This window comes from Varanus komodoensis, unplaced genomic scaffold (assembly GCF_004798865.1).
Source record: "Varanus komodoensis strain SLA01 unplaced genomic scaffold, ASM479886v1 scaffold18_1, whole genome shotgun sequence".
Lineage (NCBI taxonomy): Eukaryota > Metazoa > Chordata > Lepidosauria > Squamata > Varanidae > Varanus > Varanus komodoensis.
Genome location: NW_025335548.1, coordinates 4,618,134 through 4,641,014, shown reverse-complemented (window position 1 = coordinate 4,641,014; position 22,881 = coordinate 4,618,134). Strand labels below are relative to the sequence as shown.

At 43.4% G+C, this 22,881-nt stretch overlaps 1 protein-coding gene across 4 annotated transcripts in view; it reads right to left on the bottom strand.

The window, feature by feature from the left end:
* Nucleotides 1–19,076, bottom strand: part of STAT4 (signal transducer and activator of transcription 4) — a 47,104-nt gene extending 28,028 nt beyond the window's left edge. Inside the window, exons 1-7 of one of the 4 annotated variants that reach the window (XM_044427055.1) lie at nt 19,030–19,076; nt 16,277–16,405; nt 13,418–13,562; nt 8,360–8,458; nt 7,299–7,391; nt 5,344–5,422; nt 3,208–3,293 (exon numbers count right to left, since the gene is read on the bottom strand). In XM_044427055.1, coding sequence (XP_044282990.1) covers nt 3,208–3,293; nt 5,344–5,422; nt 7,299–7,391; nt 8,360–8,458; nt 13,418–13,562; nt 16,277–16,404 — 630 coding nt within the window. In that variant the 5' untranslated portion in view covers nt 16,405; nt 19,030–19,076. Of the gene's footprint in view, nt 1–3,207; nt 3,294–5,343; nt 5,423–7,298; nt 7,392–8,359; nt 8,459–12,133; nt 12,322–13,417; nt 13,563–16,276; nt 16,406–17,200; nt 17,326–19,029 lie in introns of those variants that run through there. The other 3 variants (XM_044427054.1, XM_044427057.1, XM_044427058.1) reach the window with 3 other exon arrangements.
* Nucleotides 19,077–22,881: the final 3,805 nt, after the last annotated feature.

Sequence of the window (22,881 nt, the reverse complement as noted above, 5' to 3'; positions counted from 1 at the left end):
GCCTATGTTTTTATCACTTTAAAATTCATCTAACAAATGGCACCAGCAGCTCTTCATTATGACACTAATGTGGGCATCTGCAGTTTTTTTTCCCAGAGAGTAGAAAGCTGCAGAACGTAACACTTTGTGGTTATTATTCATGCACATTATTGTAACACATCTAACTACTTTCTTTCCGTGTGCATTGTTGCTTAGCATCACTTTCCATGACATTTACTACTTTCTGCTACACAAAGTAGCAGAAAATCTTTGCAACTGAACAGCATTAATGCAGAACGGTGTTCTATTCAAGAAGTATCAAAAACACAACAAAACCTTACTGGAGTGAGGGATTTAAAAAATACACCTCTGCCCCAGGAATAAGATTTTAAAGATTTCTAAGATGAAGATACTGGACAAATACAGTACCTTCTTTTTAGAAACATTGGTGAATACTCTCTAGAACAATCTTTACCAACCTGGTGCCATCCAGATGTTTTATACTACAATTCCCAGCATTCTCGAACATTGGACATGCTGACTGGACCTGATGGGACTTGAAATCCAAAACATCAGCTTGGGCAATCCAGGTTGGCAAGTCTAGAGTAGAGGGATAACTGGTCTAAGCTGGCAGAAGACAGCTCTAGAACAAGGCTTTGCAGTGTCCCAGGGACCTCCAGTGTCACCCACTGTCATGAGCCTGCCTCTGTCCTATCTCCCTCTTCTTTGCCATTCCAGGCAGATCAAGACTGACGCTTCAAATTACAGTCTTTACTGGGGGCCAGCCAGGCTTGCTCAGTGACACAAACAGAGAACTGTGAAGGTACCTAGCAAAAGATATTCAGCCAGTTAATGAGTCAGCTATGAGAGAGAAACCATGCTGCTCATGGCAAAGAACGGATTCCATACTGAATCCCTCTCCTCCCTTCCCAAACCAATGGCGTTAGCTCAACCCTTAGGGAGGTTCCTACTCTTTACGGACCAGACAGTGGAAATGCCAGATATTACCTATTATGCCAGCTCTCTTGAGCTGATGTTAGATGATGGGACATACTAAATTATCAACCAAAGGGCACCACATATTCAAGTACATCCAACTGAAGTTGATCTTTATATGCCATCTGTCTGAAGCAGTCTCTCTCCTCCAGAGTTAAGAATAACTATTCTTTTACTCACAGTCTTTTATTTTGCTGAACTATCAGCAAGTGAAGCCGACTGTAGTTATATACTTAGGAGAAATCAATAACAAAAGATAGAAGCTGTGTCAGTTTTCTGGAGAATTAGTTTGTTGGTGTACTATGACCTAGTTGAAAGTTGATTCTGGACAAATCAGAATTAACTATCAAGTTCCCCTTCCCAGTAACTGAGATTCAAAAAAAAAAAAAAAAAAACCCTCTCAAAGTGGCACCTTATTTCATAGGTCAGCCTCTTAGATCTTCTCATTTCTTGTCCTTGGCCTTCCCTCCAAAAGTAACACCTCACCCTTGGATCGGTCACACTTATTCTCCTGCCGGCTCACCTTCAGAAAGGGTCTGGTTTCCCATGGTGGCAGGAGCAGTATGACTTCCTTTTCTGTTCTCACTATTTTTTCAGTCCTTGGCGCTACGCTCTCTATGTCCTCCTTCCCATGTCAGTTGAATCAGAATCTATTTCCATGGACTTATGAGGCTCCTCTGCAAAGCTAGTGGGTTTCCACCTGTTCAAATACTGAAGGCTTTGCAAGGTCCTCAATCCATTGCATTATAGGAAGTGTTACTCTTTCCAAGGTTGTGCTATCAGTCTTTTAGCTGTGAAAAGGGCACAGATAACTCATTTGCTCTAACCATTTGTAAATTTCCATGAAACAGCTAATTAATTTAAAAGAGCATGCACATCAATGAATACTGAAGACTGTTCCAGTACAAAATGTATCTGTATAATAACCTCCTCCTCAAAAGAAGCAACACCTGGACATTGCCAAAATCTAAATTAAAAAAAGATGCATTAGCTGTATTGCACTGCCAGCAATTAGCTGAATTAGGCAATCCCTTATTAAAGAGACATTACCATGTCCAATCAACATGAAAGATGTTTTTTTACGGACTAAGATACAAATTGAGAAGGATGTCAAAGTGATGCTTAGGGAGGTTATGGCAAGACTCCACAATGGTGCATTCCATGCCCTCTCCCATCTGGGTTTCTGTCCATACCACCAACGTCAGACAGCATTTTAGAACAACTGGGCATGCCCGGCCCTCACTGAGCTGACGGAGGGGGTCACTTGTGCTTCTGTGAACCTTGGCATCTCCCTGAGCCTTCTGACATGCTTCTTATGTGTGCGGATGGTGATGCAGCATTCAGCCCTGAATAGAGGGAATGACTTTCAGTTTCTGATAATTTTCTGTCTTTTGAATTGAAAAGAAAATTTAAAAGGACAAGTTACTAGTTGCTACAACTAAAGGAAACAGGTCAATCAAATGAACCATTTCGATGGTGTGGACTGCCAAACTGTCAAATTTGAATTAATGGAGAAATGCGGTTCCAATTTTACCACCACGAAGCCAGTGGTTGCAATCTTACTTAACTGAGAGTCAGCCCCAGTGAACTCTTACTTCCAACATATAAACATATATAGAATTGCACTGAAAGCTTGCACTCCTGAACACACTTACTGGTCAGTAAGATTCACTGGATCCAGTAGAAGTTACACATTCAGTAGAGAGGATTTCCTTGCACGTGGCTTTGTGCCAGTCAGCATCATTTGAGCCAGACTATCTCAGAAGGCTGTGATAAAGCGGCTGGAGACAGCCCCATGGAGGGCACTCTCCATTATTTGGGGGTTAGAAACACAGGAAGCTGCTCTGTACTAGTCCACCTAGGCCAGGCTTGTGGGACTGACTGACAAGGGCTCTCCAGGGTTTCAGGAAAGGGTTTTCAAAGCCCTACCCGGAGATGCTGGGGATTGAACCAGGGACCTGCTGAATGCAAAGCGAGGGCTCTACCATTGACCTAAAGCTCTTCTCCTATGCAATAAATGAAAGGGAACATGTCTGTGATGCTGTGACTACGTATCTTCCCACTCAAGGACAGGGGCAGTACACCACACATTCATCTGACTCTTTCAGACACCTTGGCATTTCCTCCTGCTTAACCTCTTAAGTGGAAAAAAGAAACCCGCAAGTTCCCTTTGAGTTGCAGGAGGAAAGCAGTGCAGCAAAATAGACAGATGACAAAAAATGTTTAACCCACCTTTCTCCTGTAGTCTAAGGTATTGAGCATTTCCTGCAACATCAGCATCTCCTGCTTCATGACCACACTGTTTTTGTCATTCTTTTCTAAAAGGAAACATGAAAAGTCGGTTTTTCAGCATAGGAAGAAGGAAAACTCCTAAACAGAATATAAGCAATAGCTGTAAAATATCATATTTGAATAGGGATGTGTACAAAGCACTTTGACCAGAATGCTGCTTTCTTTTTAATTAGTAATTTAGTTATTTATTTTGGGTGAGGTGGAGGACGAGAAATAATTATACAGAACAATCATTCCAGCAAGTATGAATAACATGTGCGCATTATATACATATAAGCCTGAGCACATTATAATAAATATTTGCAGAAGTATGTGCCTTATTTTGCTATAACTAAAACAGAAACAACACAACCAGCTCTCCATTTTTATGCATTTTCTAACTCGACTATCATAATGAATGTTACAATACACATTTTTTAAAAAATGAGCATTATGGGGATTTCTGCCATTCTCCAACTCATGCATCCCAGAGCTGCATTTTCAGTTGAAACATCACCACAGATCTGCAACATGAAGTTAGGCCAGAAAGATGTTCCACCAGAACCTGCTGGCAAGGTAGTTCAGATTGCACAACATTCTGTTGTTCATGTCATCACTTAGGATTAAAACTTCAAATAACTAATGGCCAAGCTACAGATGATTATAACAGAGAAATAAGAAAAGCAGGCCAGTTGTTTTCAGCGTGTGTGTGCACGTAACACACATTCAGCTCCTTCCCTGCTAGCTATTATTCCATTCAAAATCATCTGCAAGCTGTTTCTCCATCCTGCATGGAGTGGGGGTGGGGGCACACTGCCTGTCCCCTGGGGAAAAGATTTGGGTAGCCTTTTTGAGCAGGAAAAAACAAGCTGGTGACAATAATCCATCACTCCTCCTTCTGCCCGCTTCTCTTTCACTTCTGCCTGCAGTCATCCAATTTTACTTTTTAGTTTAAAAAATTTAGAAGAACACAACAATCAGAAATTATCCCCCCAAAACCAAACAGCAGGCCAAGAAAGGGGGAGGCCTCAATCTGTTCAGGCACAATTCCATGCCAGAAAACCCCCTACACCCCTAGTGTGCCCCAGCCAGTCAGAGTGACCTGGCATGCAGGGAGTTCCAGGAATTTTCTTTTTCTGGCCACATCCATAGGACTGCACACAGTAGGATCAAAATACTCCCAAATACTCATTTTGCTAGATTCTATAATCTAGCAAAATGAGTCATAACTAAGTCACACCTAGATTATTGGGATGTGTTTATTGTATTTAAGTGACATTCTATTGCTTTCAGCTGAATGTATAGCACAGTCCTAGTGGAATTCACATGTTTACCCAGAAACAAACCCCACCATCTCCAGCCAGGCTTACGGCCAAGTAAGTGTGCCTGTGTTTATAGTTCTAGTTGTGATAAAATGCACATGGGAATTCAGCTGGGTGGAGTGCCAAAAAATTACATAATGGTACGTTTACGGCACAATCCGGTGGTGGTTAGATGCGGGGTCGATATGCTTCACAGCCCCTGGAGCTGGGACTCTGAGCGTACCCTTCACCTTCACAGCAGATGTGATTCTTTCTGCCCTGGCCTGAAGTCACAAGCCAAGCTTCAGAGACAGTATTTGAGGAGGGGGTGATCTGGGGGTGCGGAAGGCAAGACTGAGGCTCCATCGGGATATAAGGGGACCTGAGTCTCAGACCCTCCACCTCACAGGCAGGGCACAAATAAGAGGCAAAACAGGCCTACTGTTTGCTTGCAAGTGGGGAGAAGCACACAGAAAGTCCTTGTCCCCACCCTCTTCCCACGCCGGATGGGTTGTGTGTAATTCTCTGAGTGCGGCAGGTTACAAACCCTTCCAACTCTATTCCATAGTATAGTATATCTACTGAGAAGGAAGCCTTATAAGTTTAATGGGACCTACTCCCAGGTAAGAGTATATAGAACTGTAGTCTTCTTTTTGAACTTAACATTGTCCTTCAAAGAGCTTGACTGCAATTGTCTGTAAGACATCACACTATCAGCTGCCACTGTTATGTACACAGGGTTTGTAGGCCTAAATTTTCCACATATTCCTTCAGAACATTTTATGGAAAAGCTTACCCATGCCATGTATCGTTTTAAACCTGAAGTCAAATTCCTCTTGGAGATCTTCTAAATATTTCACGTCTTGTTCTGTCATCTGCATTTCAAAATAAAGTTATTTCATGGCAAATGGATGTCACGAATATGCTCCAGAAAGTTTTGTCACCTCCTGAACAAAACTTCCCTTTGCTGCTGACTCCACACTCCCTTCCACAGCCACCTGCCCTGGCTTGAGTGAGGTGAACAGAACCAGTCTGCCTCTCAGTATCAGTACCAGGACCTTAACAGCAGATCAACTTATAGAGTGTATTTAATTTAAAAACCCTGCCTGGCTACTGTGCGAAAGTTCTAAATAGGCCTTGGTCCAGATCATACATGACTCTTCTCATGTAATCAACAAAAGCTGTAGCATTAATTAACTTCCCTATTAATTATATGCCCAACTTGACTGAAAATAAAGCCTGACAATCTTTACTGAATCTAAAAGGATAAAACCATTTCCATGGCTGGCACTGACTCTGTCTTCTGCTTGAGATGATGCTAGAGGTAACAAACCAACAAACAACAACGCACACCAGGTCTGCAGGATTTATCAGACTATTTGTGATGGGTGCTGTCTATAGCACCCTTGCTCAAAACCTCTTGCGAAAAGGTTCAACGACTAGAAAGTGTACACGAGTGTGGATTTGCCAGTGGTTGCTATTGTGAGCTTCAGCATTGCCTTCTGTCACTGATACTATGTCGTGTATGGGACATCTTGCTCTTGGGGGGTGGGGGGGGCAGGATACTTCAGCACAAATTGCATGCCTATAACATGTTAAAATCTGTATATTTCACCTCTCAACTATAAAACAATATCTGGAGGAGTTGCTCAAATTCAAAGCACAAAATAAAAGCAAATAAATAAAAGCACTCAACTCATATGAAGATGCAACACAAGGAAGCAGGAAATAAATGGTGATTTATAAACACAATAAGAATCTTGAAGAGTAAGCCAGTGCACTGAACTATAGGATACATTTCCAGTTTTTCCAAGTTTTATGACTATTTGAAATTAATTTATGGTTTAATATCAAACTCAGGTGATAGTGACAAATACAGGCATGGCATCTTCTAGACATCACCTGGGTGAGAACTTGGGTACTCCAACTCACTTGACGTGAGTGTTACACATCTAGATGACATTGGTTAATAAATGGGCAAGAAGTATGCTACTGAGCAAAGTCTAAAGGGTATGGCTTGGACATGATTTTTAGTTCTAGAACATGGCCTCAAGTGTGACAAGCATAAAGCTTTACAGGAGCCAAAAGCTAAACATTTCACTTAACAGCAAATTTGGCTTTTAGTTGGCTTGCACAAACAGTATATATGTATATCCTGGAAATTAAATGTTCCAAGGATGTTCACATTGTTATTTTTTTCTGTTCCAAACAAGCTTTTCAGGGGAAAGGGAAACAAGAATATAAAAAGCACAAAGACTGGACTTTGTTGGCTCATTTGGTAAGAAAGAGTAGAAAAGTAATCACTATGGAAAATGTGAAGTAGTCCAGGGCAACTTGATCAAAGGAAATTCAGTCTTGCTTTCTGCTCCAAGAGCCTGATCTAATATGGAACTGAATGAGAGGGTGCCCTGCACAGCCTTAGAAATGACCACCCCACTTCACAGTGCAGATGGGGGGAATCATATTTGCAAATACTCTTGTAACATTCAATACTCCACACAAATAAGACCATCATAAACATGCCAAAGAAGTGTAATAATGCCTGTTCTTCAAACCGTGGTAATTTACTATCTGCAAAGTATATTTCTTCAAATGTAGGCGCATTCACATGTGGTGTGTGCATTATTCTTCTGTATGAGTAGACTAAACATCAGTCTATCCATATTACAGGCCCACAGAAGCTACGTCTGTGCTTTCTCTGTGCAGAATTCCTTGTATTTGGGACACATGTGGCAAAAGGTAATAACTTGCCTGTGCGCCGTTCTTAATTGCAGACACCTTGTGCTCTACATGCCTTTGCCTTTCCGAACCCAAGTTGTTCTGCAGTGACTTTTCTAGAGGTCCCTTTAAAAAAAGAATTTTACAGGTGAGTTCAACAAAACTGTTCTTTGCACAGAATATTCAGTGAAAAAATAAATAAAAACAAGCTGATCTCAGATTTTTCTTTAGCTTAATACTTTTATTTTCTAAAGTTAACTTGTAATGTTAATGTTCCCATTCCTGTGGGAAGACTGTCGCACAGAAAGGACCAGTATCTCTGCCTGTTCAAAAAACAGTACATGGAATCAGCTCATATAGGCATATCTGATCTGAGAGCAAATTATATGCCCCATGTTACAGTTTCAGTTGTGGGGGACAACTAGCATAGTTCAGTAGTGTGCCAAGAGCAAAGACAGCAGTTTCAGACATTGTCCTTAATCTATCACGAAAGACACAGAAGCCAAGGCTCATATTGCAGAGCATCCTAAAATCCAAGTTCCAGTCAAAGTGGGGAGAGACGTGGAAGGAGTGTTTGTACCTGCTTCCAACCTTATACAGTCAGATATCTTGGGAGACTGGCTGTGCTGTGGGTGGTCTTTCAGGACACCTGTAATCACAGGCATTGTTGCAATGAACACGCGGGCATGAGCCACAGATTTCCTGTGGTGTGCCTTGGATATTTTGAGATGCGCTGATGGCATCACCTCGACACAACCCTAAGTCTTCTGTCTGAGCTCAGCAGCCAGACCCAGAAGGGGTGTAGGATAAGCCCAGGAGCCTTTAAGCTAAATACGGCATACGGCAGTGGCAAGAAGAAACTCCTTCTGATGCGTAATGGGGAGCCCTCTGAGGCAATGTGAGGGTAAGGTTAACTAAGTATGTGTCAGCACCATGGGATTTCAGTTCACACCTACATTCTAGCACAGTATGATGTGCACTTAACTCCTTTAATATCGCTGTTCTTGCATGCACCTAACTTGGTGCCAGATTGTTTACACAATAAAAACAAAAGGTCATCTCAAACGTGTCACTCAAACCAAAAGCATCGTTACCTGTACAGGCATGCTGGCTGAAGCCAGTACTCTTCTTTCTTCTCTTAAGCAGTTTGAAACAACAACTGCTATGTGCATAGGATTACTCTGATATTTTCCCTGAAAAAGAGAGAGAGAGAGAGGTTAGCATTAGAAATAGTCCAGACCTACCATGTGCTTGTTGTGTGTGTGTGTTTAGAGTGAGAGAACATCACACCTTCTGTGCTACTGGCAAATGCTTTGAACCAGTTAGGGAAATGTCCATAGGGTTGCTTAGCATTAACACTTGTGCCACTGAAATTGTAGGCAGTTCTTGGCCCTAGAGCAGGGTAGGGAAGTTATGGCTCTCCAGATGTTCTGGTCTACAACACCATCAGCCCTAGCCAGCAAACCCAGTGGTGGGAGTTGTAAGCCAAAATGTCTGGAGGACCATATTTCACAACCTGCACTCAAGAGACATGTCTGATTATCTGAGATCAATGCACATATATGGAGGAAACTGCATCTGATATATTTAATTTTTTTGTTGTTAGTCGCAAAGTCGAGTCCAACCCATCACGACCCCATGGACAACATTCCTCTAGGCCTTCCTGTCCTCCCCCATACCCCGGAGTCCACTTATGCCCGTAGTCTTCACTGCCCACATCTTCAATGTTTGCATCCTTTCCCTTGAATTTTATTTATTCATCCAACCCTTTCTTTCTACTGGAGCAGTAGAAATTCAGTACCTGAAGTTTTACCATCACTGTATGTCTATGCTGCAATAAGCTTTGCCTGCTTATTTTTTCTTTGAAAAATTAAAGGCACGGGTGCAAAAATGCAGTAGACAGACACCACTATTCTGTTTTTTAAATAGAGTACATTGCACAATTTGCAGCCAAGAAATGCAAAGAAGAGTGAGACCTGGAAGGGCAACAATGAAGGTTCTAGAAAAGATAATTACATGTAAGGACATTTCACTGGAGCCAAGGCCAAGATCATCTGCACTTTTATATAGTCACTATGTATGGGTGTGAAAGCTGGACAGTGAAGAAAAGTGAGAGGAAGAAAACTGGTGCGTTGGAAACATGTGCTGGAGTAGAATTTTGTGAATACCCTGAACTGACAGAAAGATGAACAAGTGGGTCCTGGATCAAATCAAGCTAGTGCTTTCCCTGGAAGCAAAAATGACAACACTGAAGCTGTTGTGCCCATATGAGAAGGCAAAGCTCATTGGAGAAGACAACCATGCTAGCTGAGGGTGGAAGAAGGGGAAGATGAAATATGAGATGGATCAATGCGATTAGGAAGCCACAGCCTTGAGTTTAGAAGAGTTGAGCAGGGCTACTAATGGCAGGATGCTTTGGAGAACATTCAATTCATTCTCTGTAAGCCGTCTTGAGATGTTTGTGAAAAGACGGGATACAATGTTTTATAAAATTAAATTAAATTAATTCATGCATTATTTACATAAGTTGAAGATGATGTGATGGCACACAACAACAACAATGTAGTGGTAGGACTCATATCTCTTACTTGTTGCATGATGTAGGGATGTTTGGTAGATGTGGCTTGACTATAATTTGTTTTATGTGAATTTATGCAGGCACGATTTCAGTTAAAATTGCAATGGTGCTCATGGTTGATCCAACTAAGTTTTAAAATATGTGACCCAAACAACAAAATAAAACAAACCCATGCATCATCTCTAAGAGAGCTTGGCAGAATAAATCTGCTCTCACAGGAATGGACTGCCTGACATTACACAGCCCGGCATTACCACGGCTAGGCCAGTGCCGTCCTTTACCTCCCTTCACTTTGTCCATCTATAAGGAAGTATATGGCTCAGCGCTGCTAGTTTAGAGGGACGGCAAAACCAGTTCATGGCCAGCCCTGCAATGGGACCACTTGCAGCAGGATGCCGCAGGTTTGGAGGGCAGCATTTCATTTATTTTCACTTAGTGAAATGATTGATGTAAACTAATTTTAATTGATTCATGTTTATTTTTGGAGCTTTTATAACATATATTGTATTTATTGTTTTGCTATTCCTATTTTATTTTGTTCTCTTTTAGTTTGCTTATTCATGGATTTTATTGTTATTGGTGTTTTGCAATTGTCAGCCGTTGTGTTGTGCATTGTATTGTTTTTATGCTGTTTTATGGTGTATGGATTTTATTATGATGTAAGCCGCCCAGAGAGCCTAAGGTTAGGTGGGCTGGCATATAAATTGTGTAAATAAATTGAATGAATAAATAAAAAATTCTCAACTGTACCACCAACAAAAAGCTAAGCAGGTTCAGCCCTGGTTGAAATCTGGATGGGTGACCTAAATGTTGTGAACTACCCAAAGAGCTTTGGTTACGGGCAGTATAGAAATATAATGAAAGTATTATTTTGTGGGGACTTGCTTCAGCAGCACTAAAAGATTGCTGGTAGATTGGCAGCCTTAGCGCTCTCGCTCTCTCGCTCTCTCTCTCTCTCTCTCTCTCTCTCTTGCTCTCGCTCTCTGTGCATGTGTGTGGTGAGGCAGCGGAGCACTTTCTTCTTTCTAATCTTCCTCCTTTCTAAGCACTTTCTCATCAAAGATTCAGTTTAATCTCTCATCAAAGATGTAATTCCTTTTAAAGGAACGGCTCCATCCCATATTTGGTTTTAAGCGTGAACAGAGCGCTCTAAGCATACACAGAACTTCTCCTGTCCACTGACTGCTCCCAACACAGGTAGGATTAAGGAGAAGAGCTCTTGGCTTTGGCCACTGCTAGTGCACGACGAAGAGAGACACGATGCGAACAGACTGCAAGCAGCAGGGAGGAGGGGTAGCACATTCACCTTCTCTCCCTTGCCCCAACCCTTTACAATTCCTGGCCTTGCTCTTTGGGTTACTGCAGCAAAAGTGCTGGCAGAGCTTCCCTCCACCCCAAACTAAACTTCTTTCCCTGTTGCTGTTTCTGAGCAAAGCTCATCTCTGAACCACGGGAAGGCCAAACTATACATTTATGTTCTTCATCCTTCTAAAATGGAGCAATTAATTGGGGTGACTTTCATTTGGAAGAAAAAATAGCTTACCCATCTAGAATGTGGTTCTGATCAAGTTTCTTGCAAAAACTATTATTTGCTCCTGCAGATGCTATTACAGTACACTGCTTCTTTCTTGTACTTTTCTGCACAAGGCCTTTTACTGTCACTTTACTGAGGTTTCTGCTTCCATATTCTTGGAGGGATTAATACTGGCTCCTTTACTTATGTTTTTTTCTGCAGCTTTTCTTTCTGTACTTTTCTGTATGTTCCATTACCCAACAAGTGGCTGACACTATGGTATAGCAGAATTGAACAAATACACAAGGGTTTCATGCCATCTTTCAGATAATATCAGACTTTTCTTGATCCACAATAAATAAGTAAATAATAAAAACCAAGGGAATGTTTGCCAAGAACAGAAAAGGCCTTGGGGGATGACAACCTTGTGTAAAGTATGGTAAACTGCCATGAGTAGGGAATTACTAGCACACTATAAGTGCTTTTTGTAGAAAAGCTCTGTTCCCAAAGGTTTTGTACAGCACATTTCTAGGCAAATAAAAGGGAAAGGCATTCTAAGCAGGAACCTGACATGGACGAAGAGTACATTCTGGTCTGAAGTTCTACAGCTGCATTTTCTTCAACAAAGAAAGTGGCTAGGTAAAATTTCTGTTCTCTTAAAAGCATGAAGAAGTGTAGTTTTGCTCCAGTACTACACATAATTTTTTGCTTAAGTCCAGCTGAAATGCACATCACGTTTGCTTATTGTTTATTACTTTCCTTTGATAGCTGCCATACCTGTCTGCAGATAGGATGTGAAGTGTGCACTTTTATGGAATACTGTTCAATAGGTGCGTTCATTCCTCCAAGACTGCATTCTTGTGGTCCATGTGAAACAGTCCAGCAAAATAAAAACCCCTTGCTTCTGTATTCACAAATTCATATTCAGGGCAGGATTTGCTCTTCGCTACAAGTGGTGGGGCCAGAATGGTCCCTTCTCTTCACCCACCTTGCTGTGACTATGTAGGGTGGCAGAAGGATATGAAGGATTAATTACCTAATATTTACAGTGACCTTGACCAGGTGCTCTGGAGTCTGCCTGCCAACGAGCACTTGTTCGCTCAGTACCTCTCATTTGCGTCTCTCAGCTTCTGCTAGTGTGCTCCTAATTTGGGTCTTAGACAAGTCCCTTTTGGTGCTGTGTCTCAGATGTCAAAGCGGCTCAAGCCGGCCCTGAATCTGCTTCATATGGCAGTGTAGGAAAATTCTCTGAAATCTGTTTATAATTATTGGAAGCTGCTCTTTTATATTTAGAAGCATTTTAATCTAGGCCAGCAAGAGGAAGTGCTTTCAAACCTCACTTGCAGCCCCAGTATTACTCCGAAGCCACAGGTATAGTTGCTTTGCCCATCCCTGCCCACTTCCTGAGCAGTGTCGGCATAAACATCTGCTGCCACGATGGTCTCAAAGAATAAGCGGCACCAAGCGAACAAGGCTACCTTGTTTACTGGGTCCAGATTTTAGATGCTGGGATTTTAAGCTCGTGTGTTGTTCAAATGTCCAGCTCTTATCGAACACTTTCCACATCTGTCTACTGCAGATCTTTTTGTAGACATCTTTATCTAAGCATGCATAGAATTCTGCCCTTCATGCTTCTCCCATGTTTTGCTTAGGCCCTTAAGGATTCAAATTTCACATTGGAAGGTGTTCCCCTGGATGAGTTCTTAAAATACCCTGCTTTCAATCTTGCTTTGCTTTAACTCTGAAAAATACTTCCTGAGATTATCCCAATAAGTAGCTCCATTTGATCACAGAAGTCCGTGTATCAGCACAACAGGGATTTGTGGAAACTACAGTAGGAAACTACAACATGGTCCTACGATTTTTTCCAAAGGGGAAAAAAGGGCTGAAGCCCTTGGTTGGTCTGGACTGCAATAACAAAATGCTTAAAATTGACATATCCATCTGCTTCCTTAAATGAGGTTCATGTGGACGTGCCTTACATCAAATCTAAGAAGACAAAACTGAGTTGACTTCTTTATGATACTTTCAGCTCAACTTGTGGGCAGATAGTTGCCTCACCTGAAGAACTTTCCTGATTCTCTTTAGGTTGTGTATCAACAGGAGATTTTTTTCTTGGGAAACACGGTCTAAATGTTCATCCAGCTTTATTAGTAGGTTCTGTAAAAGGAGGGTTGCCATGGGTTCATTGCTATATGCAGATTCCCTATAAAACACAAGATTTAAAGAACAGAGCATATAACATGAGCAATAAGAAATTAATGATAAGCATTTTCAAATTAATTTATGACAGATATTAGGACCTAGAAAAAAATAATTGGAAAGCAGCATTTATGAAAATTACTGGTATATACAGTTACAATTTGACCATAGAAACTACGAATAATAACTTTAGTATTATCAATACTCCATCTGACTTCTTGTGGGAAAAACCTTTGGAATTAATAAACAGGAATACTTTTACAAGTGGTATGCAATGCTTAGGCTGTTAATCTGAGATACAATTAAAAACCACTAGATCTGAACCAAATAAGTTTCATTTTTTTGGTAGACCAAACTGGGCCACATACTGGGTGGGATAGCAAGATGAGATGAATCGATTCAAGATGAATCGATTCAGGACATCAAGGCACCCATGGCAACACAACTAAAGACACCCATGAAAGAGGACTTCCAGAACTGCTTCAGAAAGTGGCAAGAATGATGGGGTAAGTGTTTTTGAAGCAAGGGGAAGTATTATGAGAGGATTAATGGCAATGTGTCTTTTACTGTAATTTTTTCTTGACTTGGGCGCACAACCAATGATGTTTTTGCTGCAACAGCATTTTTTTCATTTTGCTCACAGTTTGAACTTAGAAGCATCGTTTGAACTGTGCAGAGATTTTTGCTTGACTGTAATGTTCAATCTCTGGATTGTTCAAAATTAGAATTGTTCGAACTACAGGGCACCACTGTAATGGCAATGAGACTGACAGCTAGTCAAGTTAACTGTGGGTTTGTTCTCCCCTCCTTCCCCCTCATTTCTCCTGGAAGATTCTCAGGTTACTGCAAGGAGAAATCACGCTCCTCTCCTTGAGAGTTGTCGTTGTGGGTCAATTTTGGTTCACTGCAGTTGTCAGGAAGTCCCTGCTGAACAAACAGGGCTCACATCCGGAAGTGCAACAGGAGGTCAGGCCAACTGATCGTGCCTGACAATACACTGGAGCAGAAACAGGGGTACTTGTTCTCAAGACAAAGCTGCTGAGCAGACTGTGGGCTCCTGCCTCCAGTCTGAAAGTCGGTACTCTTGGGCAGGAGGGTCACCTGTCTCCTTCCCCTTGGTTCCCAATTCAAAACAGTCCTTTGAAATACATGTCTTTTACTGACTCCACAGGTGACAGAACAGTTTGAGCTCTAAACAGCCACCTAGCAAAGCTGAGCAGAGAAGCCTCTGCTCATGTGAAGAGCTGAATCCAAACTAGAAACTTCTCCTGCATCGCTCCCTTTCAGTAAAGTTTCTGGCTGTACCCTCAGAGTGGCTCTTGCGCTGGCGAGCAAGACAGTGTGAAGGGCAAGGCTCCTCCAACCGAACAGCTCACTTCTCCAGACACCACCTCAGTGGGTCTCATGTGTGCTTTCCCTCCCCACTCAAAAACCCCTCCTACCCTTCCAGAGCAGGCAGATTCTCACACTTAACTTGAGAAGCTTCACTAGGCACTGCTAAAGGAACTTTTTTATTTGGGTATTTGGGTCTTTTTAGCCCGTTCAATACACTGCGGGTCTCTGGACGGCTTACAAGTCAAAATCCAATAAATACATATAAACCAAATAATACAAAATAACTTCAGAGGCTTCGCTTCCCCCTTGCTCCTCCTCCTGTTCAGAGTTCAGTGGCTCCCACTGGCCCACTCTCTAACCTGATTGGCTTGGCAGTGCAGCCCCAGGAATGGGCCAATCCAGCCAAGTGGGCCATTAGTTCTTGCTCCCTGAGGTCTACTTTCAGGAAGGTGGTGGGAAGGGACAAGACGTCCAGTCAAGTGGATGGTTCTCTCTCCAAGATGAGCTGATCCCCCGCTCCTGCCTGCTACCCAAAAGGAGACCTCACAGAGGAGGAGGAAGGCCACTTACAGCTGCTCCAGAGTCCTCTGGGGCACTCTGTTTTTCAAGTCAGGTATAGTTTGCCTTAAAGAAGGTTAGATTACATTATCTTTCCTTTACAAAGATTAACATTGTTACTTCTTACCGAACAGCATATTTATTTATTTAATTTATTCAACGCTTTTGTGCACAGTCCCATTACTAACGTCTCAGGACGTTTACAACATACAAAGTAAAGTAATTGAGAAAATACAATTTACTTTACAAAGTAAAGTAATTGAGAAAATACAATTATTTCTGGAGGCTCCTTAATAGCAAAGTGTATAATATTAATGCCACTGAGCAATACTTCTTCACCTATTATTGCTGCAGGACAGAAAAGGGCCATTGTGAAAAAAGCTAGATATTAGTAAATATCTGGACCTGCTTTGGGTGCATTTTGAGTTTTGTTGGATTAGAATTAATAAATAACAAATTATATAAGGGTATGCTATTAGTAATTTTTGTATCAACCGGATTTTTTTGTATCAGCTTGATTTTTTCATAACTTTACACATTACAATCAATGTTGTTATAACATTTACTGCTACCTGACAGTAACAGTTTAATAAAATTAAAGTATTAAAAGGAAATAAAACAGAAAATAAGTAAGTAGTACAAATAAGTAAAGCCTGTCTATATTAAGGGCAATGGTTTTTCTATATAATAGAACTATAGTATAGTCTTAAGGACATATTTTTACTCAAAACCTGTATCCGTACACAGTAATAAACATAAGATATCCACTGTACATTTGGTTCCTGACGCTCAAAACACAGGAGAAAGAAAAGCATTCATGCTCACCAGTCCTGGTTTTCAATCCATTGTGCTAATAGGTGTCGAACTTCCATGGGAAATTTGTCATCATAAATCTGGTCGATTTGCTCCAAAAACGTTGATTCCAGCTGCTGGACTTGATTCCACTGAGACATGCTAAAAGAGAAACAACAGGGGGGAGAAAGGAGCAGAGAACCTTTTTGTGAGATCAGAAATAGTATCACATAGATTAGAGTTTATAGATTTCCCTCAGCAACCAGAGCCAAGGAGAAAAAAATTTTTTTGCAAAAGAAAGCCTATAGACATTTTGCCCAAGTTTACTTTGATTTTGGAGATACATGTTTGAGTATCCAGAGTATATTTCTTGAATACATTTTTAGAACCTTTAAAAATAGGTGTGTAGTGTTGGTATTGTAATTAACATAATTCTTGATGTAGCTTCTAAGGAAAATGATCGAACTCATTTGCTTCTGTTCCGTAACACCACATGAATTGCTATACCATTTTAAGAACAAAGTTTAATATTATTTTAGTTGTGCAAAGACTATAGTCTTTATTGTTCAATATGGGCTGGGTGAAAATGCTTCTTGGGACATCTTTATGTCTCTTTCTCTCCCTAATGGAGCAGCAGTGCTATCTCCCCATGAGACATGGTATTTAACCACACTTCAAGTGTCCATGCAGAAAGACTTGATTAAACTTCAAAAGGCATAGCAATATCAACATACTGAAGATATTAGGGTTCTCTCTATGAGCCCCTTATTCCTCCTTACTGTTTACTTAAGCAGTCAGCTTTTGAAACCTAGAAGCAGGTAACAACCTATGTGAGTTCACTCATGAAATTAAGAAACTCATCAAGCACTAAAATGCAAAGTGAATTATGTCATTTGTTAACAGTGAATTGCCAGGTTTGCTATTGAAATCCAATTCTGCAGTTTCTTTTTTGATTACCTAATGAAGAGCAATCATTGATTAGGGTAATCTTTCATGTGCAGCTCCTAGAAGTCTCTGCCTTGTCTATAACGCAAAGTACAACTCTTCTTGGAGATGGCAGAGGATGAGGTGGCTGGATGGAGTCACTGGAGCAGAGGGTGTGGGCTTGGGTAGACTCCGAGGGATGGTGGAAGACAGGAGAACCTGAAGGAATGTTGTCCATGAGGGTCGCAATGGGTTGGGCATGACTTCATGAGACTAAGCAACAAACCAACAACTCTTCTTACTTACTGATGGCACTACATTCAGTATTTTCTCAGCTCCACATCACTGGTTGCCACAGGTGAGACCAGAGAAATGCACATCATAATTATATAGCAACAGGATACATTGTAGTAAGAGTAGCAGAAAGGAAGTAAGAAACTTAACACATGGCTGTTGTTCCTTGCAATGTAGTGTTCCATTTCCTATCTTTCGGTTTACTTAAGAATCACACTTGGTTGCTTTACTGCAAAACTGATCTCCCTTATTACAATAACATATTCATTATCACCCCTGCAAATCTAGAGTATGCCTCAGGGTATTTCTGGATTCCTGATGCTACCAATCAAAAGTTTCAGCTATTCCATCTTTCCCTCAGTAATGGACATTTGTGTAATAAGAAACACAGTTGGAAGCAGCGACTGAAGAGCCTAGAGGGTTAAAGGCATGAAGACAGGGTAGCATTCCATCAATGAGGCACTGTAATTGCACAGTGAAAGTCTCATGTGAAAGCACATTTAGAGGCAAAAATGAATGAGCAGAAAGAAATTCATGGAAGGAAAGATTTTCATCCCCTGCTTCTCCCTTCAGCTGCCTGTGCCTTCCAAAAAGCGGAGTTCTGCCAGGTTTGAGGAAGTTCATCTGCATCCACCCCACAATAGTCCACACCATACTGCTGCTTCAGCTCTCTGGAGAGACTTTTTGGCAAGCAAGGGGTGTGCAGGCACCCTGGCACTCAGAACTAGTGTGGTGCAGTGGTTCTAGTGTTGGCCTGGACCTGACAACCCGGGTGGAAGAATGTGGAGACCTAGTCCTCTCTAGGCCACGGAGCTCTCTTTAGGGCCTATCGCTGATGCACAGCCTAACCTACCCAACATCGTGCGTAGGATGAATGGAGAGGAGAATCATCATGCTCTGCTTATGCTGCTTCGCTCTCTCAACCTAGTTTGTCCTCCAATCCATGTGTTCACATAGAACCCTAATATTCTGAGTTCCTTTCCTGCATCTGATACGTTCTTGCTTGCCAAAGTTCACAAGCACCTCTCGTCTCAGCTGCCCACAGGAAAGCCGCCTACAAACCAAACCACCACACCGTTAATGGCATGCTATGGTGCTACAACGCCCGAACGGGAAGCCGTGCGGGAAGAACGTGGGGCGAAGGAGCCCTTGTCCATCGACAAGTCCTTCGTTTGGGCAAGGACTTGCAAGCACTGGGTCGCCCTCAGGGCTTACGACCGCGCTGCGAGCGACCGGCTCCCGGCAAGGGCGACCCTGCAAAACGCGCAATGGAGCGAGCCACTCTCGTGGTATTAAAGCCCCATCCCTGGCAAGCGCCGGCTTGAGTGAGGCGCAAAGCTCTGCCGATGCGCGCGGCGCGGGCCGCCCTGCGCCCCGCTTGCGCCGTTCCTTCGAGAGCGCCGGCTTGCGACGGCGGCTGAACCCGCCCACCCGTCCTGCAGGAGCGCGCCGTTCGCCTCCAGGCCAGCGGGGGGCCGCGGCCCGCCGCCGCCACCACCTCCGGCGGGCAGAGCGGCGCGCCTTTCGCCGAGCTCCGTGTCGCTCGCCCGCGCCGCGCCGCCACTCACCTGGCCCGAGCAGCGAGGCGACGGACGCGCCTGCCGGAGTGAGGCTGCGGCGCTCCGGCTCGGCTCGAGTCGCCCCGCCGCGCCGTGTGTGCGCGCGCCCCTCGCCGCGGGAGGCTTTCCTGTGCGTCACCGGGCGCAGCGCAGCGCGGCGCGGCCGAGGCGGCGGGGCATCCCCTCGCGGCCTCTGCTCGGGCGACGTGCTCTGAAGTGGCGGCCGCTCTTTTCCCCCTGCCCGCCGCACGCCTTCCCCCGGGCCCGCCCGGGGGCGACAGCTCCTTTTGAACCCGCGCTCCCCTCGCGCCACCGAGGGGAGGCCAGGAGACGCAAAGAAGCGAGGCAGGCGTTGCGGACTCCAAAAACGGGGCGGCCGCCTTGACACCTAAGACTCGGTTGCAAGATGCGCGTGAAAGACGCGCGTGCAGTTTCGCGTTCTTTTCCACTTGGGGTTGGACATCCTCCTGGCTAGTTTTCTCTCTAGCTGTGCGTTTAGCCGTGACAAGCATGCTTGGAAAAGAAAATGGCCAGTTACGAATATCTTGCCCACAGCTGTGGATATTGAGGTCAGGAAAGATAGTGATGCTGCTGCTACCTAAGGGCACCCCTAGGCAGCTTCTGGGGAACCATAGGACAGTCCCCATTCTCGGATCTAAGGTCAGAGAAGTGACCTTGGAGATGGGGAGAAGGAGGCATTGCAGGGCAAGGAGAGAGGGAGACTGGAGACCGCAAGGGGCAAGTTTCCTTGATGCCTCTGCAGCATCCTTCCTTCCCACCTGCCCCCATCCACACTGCCCCAGTTAGATGCAGGAAAGCCCATCTAGCAAAAAATGCAGGGGAGGAGAAGACTGACTGCTCCTCTGGCTCCACTCTGAATGACCATAAAGCTCCAAATTCAGAGGCTTATATTCAACATAATATTATGCCCTAAATGTACTAGGATTGACTCCATAAAGCAGGGGTCTCAAACTCAACTTACCTGGGGGCCGCTGGAAGTAGAGTTTGGGTGAGGCTGGGCCGCATCAAGTATTCCACAAAAAAAGGATTTCAAGTATTCCAAAAAAAGTACAACTGATCCAATCTTCTCAATCTTTACTAAGAATAATTCAGAACATGAACGGTTCTTCAGAACATAGGCTTCTCTTACTTCCTCCTACTCCTTGCTGCCAGAGACCTGACAGCGCTTCCTCTTACACAGCTGAGCCACATTTGGCTTGAGGGAGGAAGCAACTGAGACCCTCAGTATGGCTTGAAGATGCTCATCAGTAAGTTTGGACCTGAACTTTGACTTATTAAAGTTCATGGTGGAGAAGAGCTTTTCACATGGTCCACATGAACATCCTGGAAAGCTCAGGGAAGATAAGGGGCAATTCTCTCAAAAATTGTTCAAGCTTGTCTGCTTTTCCACTCGCCTCCCTGAACTTGGCTTTGCACTGAAGGTCAATTAGCTCCATTTGAAGCACAGGGGGGGCATCTTCCACATCGAAGGAGAAGGGTATCAGAATCCTGGAATCTCAATTTGAGAAGAGGAAATAAAAACTCAGAGTCTTAGGAAAGATCAATCATTATGAATCTCCGCGTTTTTGTTGTCTATCCCAGGATCCCGCGGTTGACTCACGATAATGCATTACCGGGCTAGCAGAGATGAACTCGCTGCAAAGCTTCAATACCATTACAGGGCGTTTATAGGTACACAGGTACAGGGCAATTGATGACAGAATGCAGAGATTACAATAAGATTCTGAGGTCATCACATACAGAACAGATAAAGAAATGTCAGTCAATCACACTGTAACAATGAGATTAGTATTGACACTTTAGTTGAGTAACTTGAACCCATCTCCAGGTCTGCTCAGACATGCAAATTCAAGCCACTAGAAATTATTCATGATAAGCTCAGACCCTTAACATTCTGCATGATCAGGGCACATGAAGCCCTCTGGGCTATCAAAAGATTATTGTAAACTGAATTCCAACAATGACTATTTATAATGTATATTTGGGCTAAAATGGCCTACTGTAGCCTACAGCTAAAGGTGAGAGAAAGGAGGAGGGGAATGCCATTTTAAACAGTGACAGCTTGGTTTTGAGAAGGAAGACAGGATTTGATCCCGCAATGCAAAGGCACACAGGAGTAATGCTTTTCAGGCAGGATTTACCCAAATATTCCCAACAAGGGGTCAGCAAAAACTTGAAAAGTGGCTCTGTGTGTCTTGAAATCTGCAAACCTGTGATCAGACTCTTCCTGTAGCTTTACAATGGCATCAGCATACTTCTCACCGCTGAATGGTGTGCCAGAATCCATGAGTGCCTTGCATGCTGGGAAATGGCAGAGGTTTGTCTGAGAAACTGGGCTTTCCATAACACAAGTTTTGTGGAGAATGTTCTGACATTGTCATAGGCAGCACTGACAAGCTGCCCCTGGCCTTGTAATTTCTTGTTCAGTACATTCAGCTCCTGTGTGATGTCAACAAGAAAAGCCAAGTCCATGAGCCATTTGGGATCACTTAGTACAGGAACAGCCATCCCGTCTTTCTCCATGAAGGTTTTCACCTCTGCTCTCAACTCAAAAAACCTCTTCAAGACGTTTCCCCTGCTAAGCCAACGTACCTCGGTGTAGTAGAGCACATCCTCATATGCTGCCTCTATTTCCTCTAAAAAGGCGCAGAACTGCCAATGCTTTAAGCCCCTGGATCTGATATGGTTGATGCATTTCACACCATCAGACATCACACTGTCAAACTTCAGGCATTTGCTGCAAAGGGCCTGCTGATGGATAATGCAGTGCAGAGCAATGGCCTCTTCCACAGCCTCTTCTTCCAATTTTCTTTGAAGAAGTGCCATGACTCCATTTCTCCTCCCTGTCATTGATGGTGCTCCGTTGGTTATTATTGCAGCATAACTCTTCCATAGTAAGCCAGCATCTGCAATGGCATCACACAGCTGGCGGAATATCTCCTGAGCGGTGGTCTGGCCATGCATTGGAATCACTGTGAGTAACTCCTCCATCACTTCAAAATTGTCGTCAACACCACGGACATATATTGCGAGCTGTGTGGTGTCAGTGACGTCTGTGCTCTCATCAAGAGCAACTGGGTATGCGTGAAAATGTTTAGCTTTCTCACGCAGTTGATCGTAAACGTTACCTGACAGGTCAGAAATGCGCTCTGCCACTGTGTTGGCTGAGAGGCTGAAGTTGCTAAACTGACCCTTTTTTTCCGGGCAGACTATACTTGCAGCCTGTAACATGCACTTTTTGATGAACTCGCCGTCTTTAAATGGCTTTCCTGCCTTAGCAATCATCTCACTCACTACGTAGCTGGCTTCGACTGCCGCATCACTCTCTTTGCTTGCTTTCTTGAAAAAGTCTTGTTGCCTCAGTAGACATGTTTTAAGTTTGGCGACACGGTCCTCTCTCTCATCTCCCTGGTATTTTGCATACTCCTCAGCATGTCTAGTTGAGTAATGACGTCTGATGTTGTACTCCTTGTGCACCGCAACTTTCTCTGTACATATAAGACACGTCGGGATGCCCCTGTGCTCAACAAAAACATATTCCGTCTCCCTCTTCTCCTGAAATTGTCTGTGCTCATCGCCAACCTTTCTCTTCACGGCAGGTTTTGAGAAAGACATGACTGGGGCTGGGTGACAAAAAAGAAAAAAAAAACGTATTTGCACTGGGTGACAGGATATATTTTCCCTTCACTCGGTGACACTCCCGAATCACGTTTCAAGTGACTAACGTTGTTAATTTGCATTGCTGTCACGATCTTGAGCTATGGTAGCCCACAGGTGACAAAAAATATAAAATGCCCAGGCAATGTTCCCTCTAAGTTGCACGCCGGGATGGACGGGGCA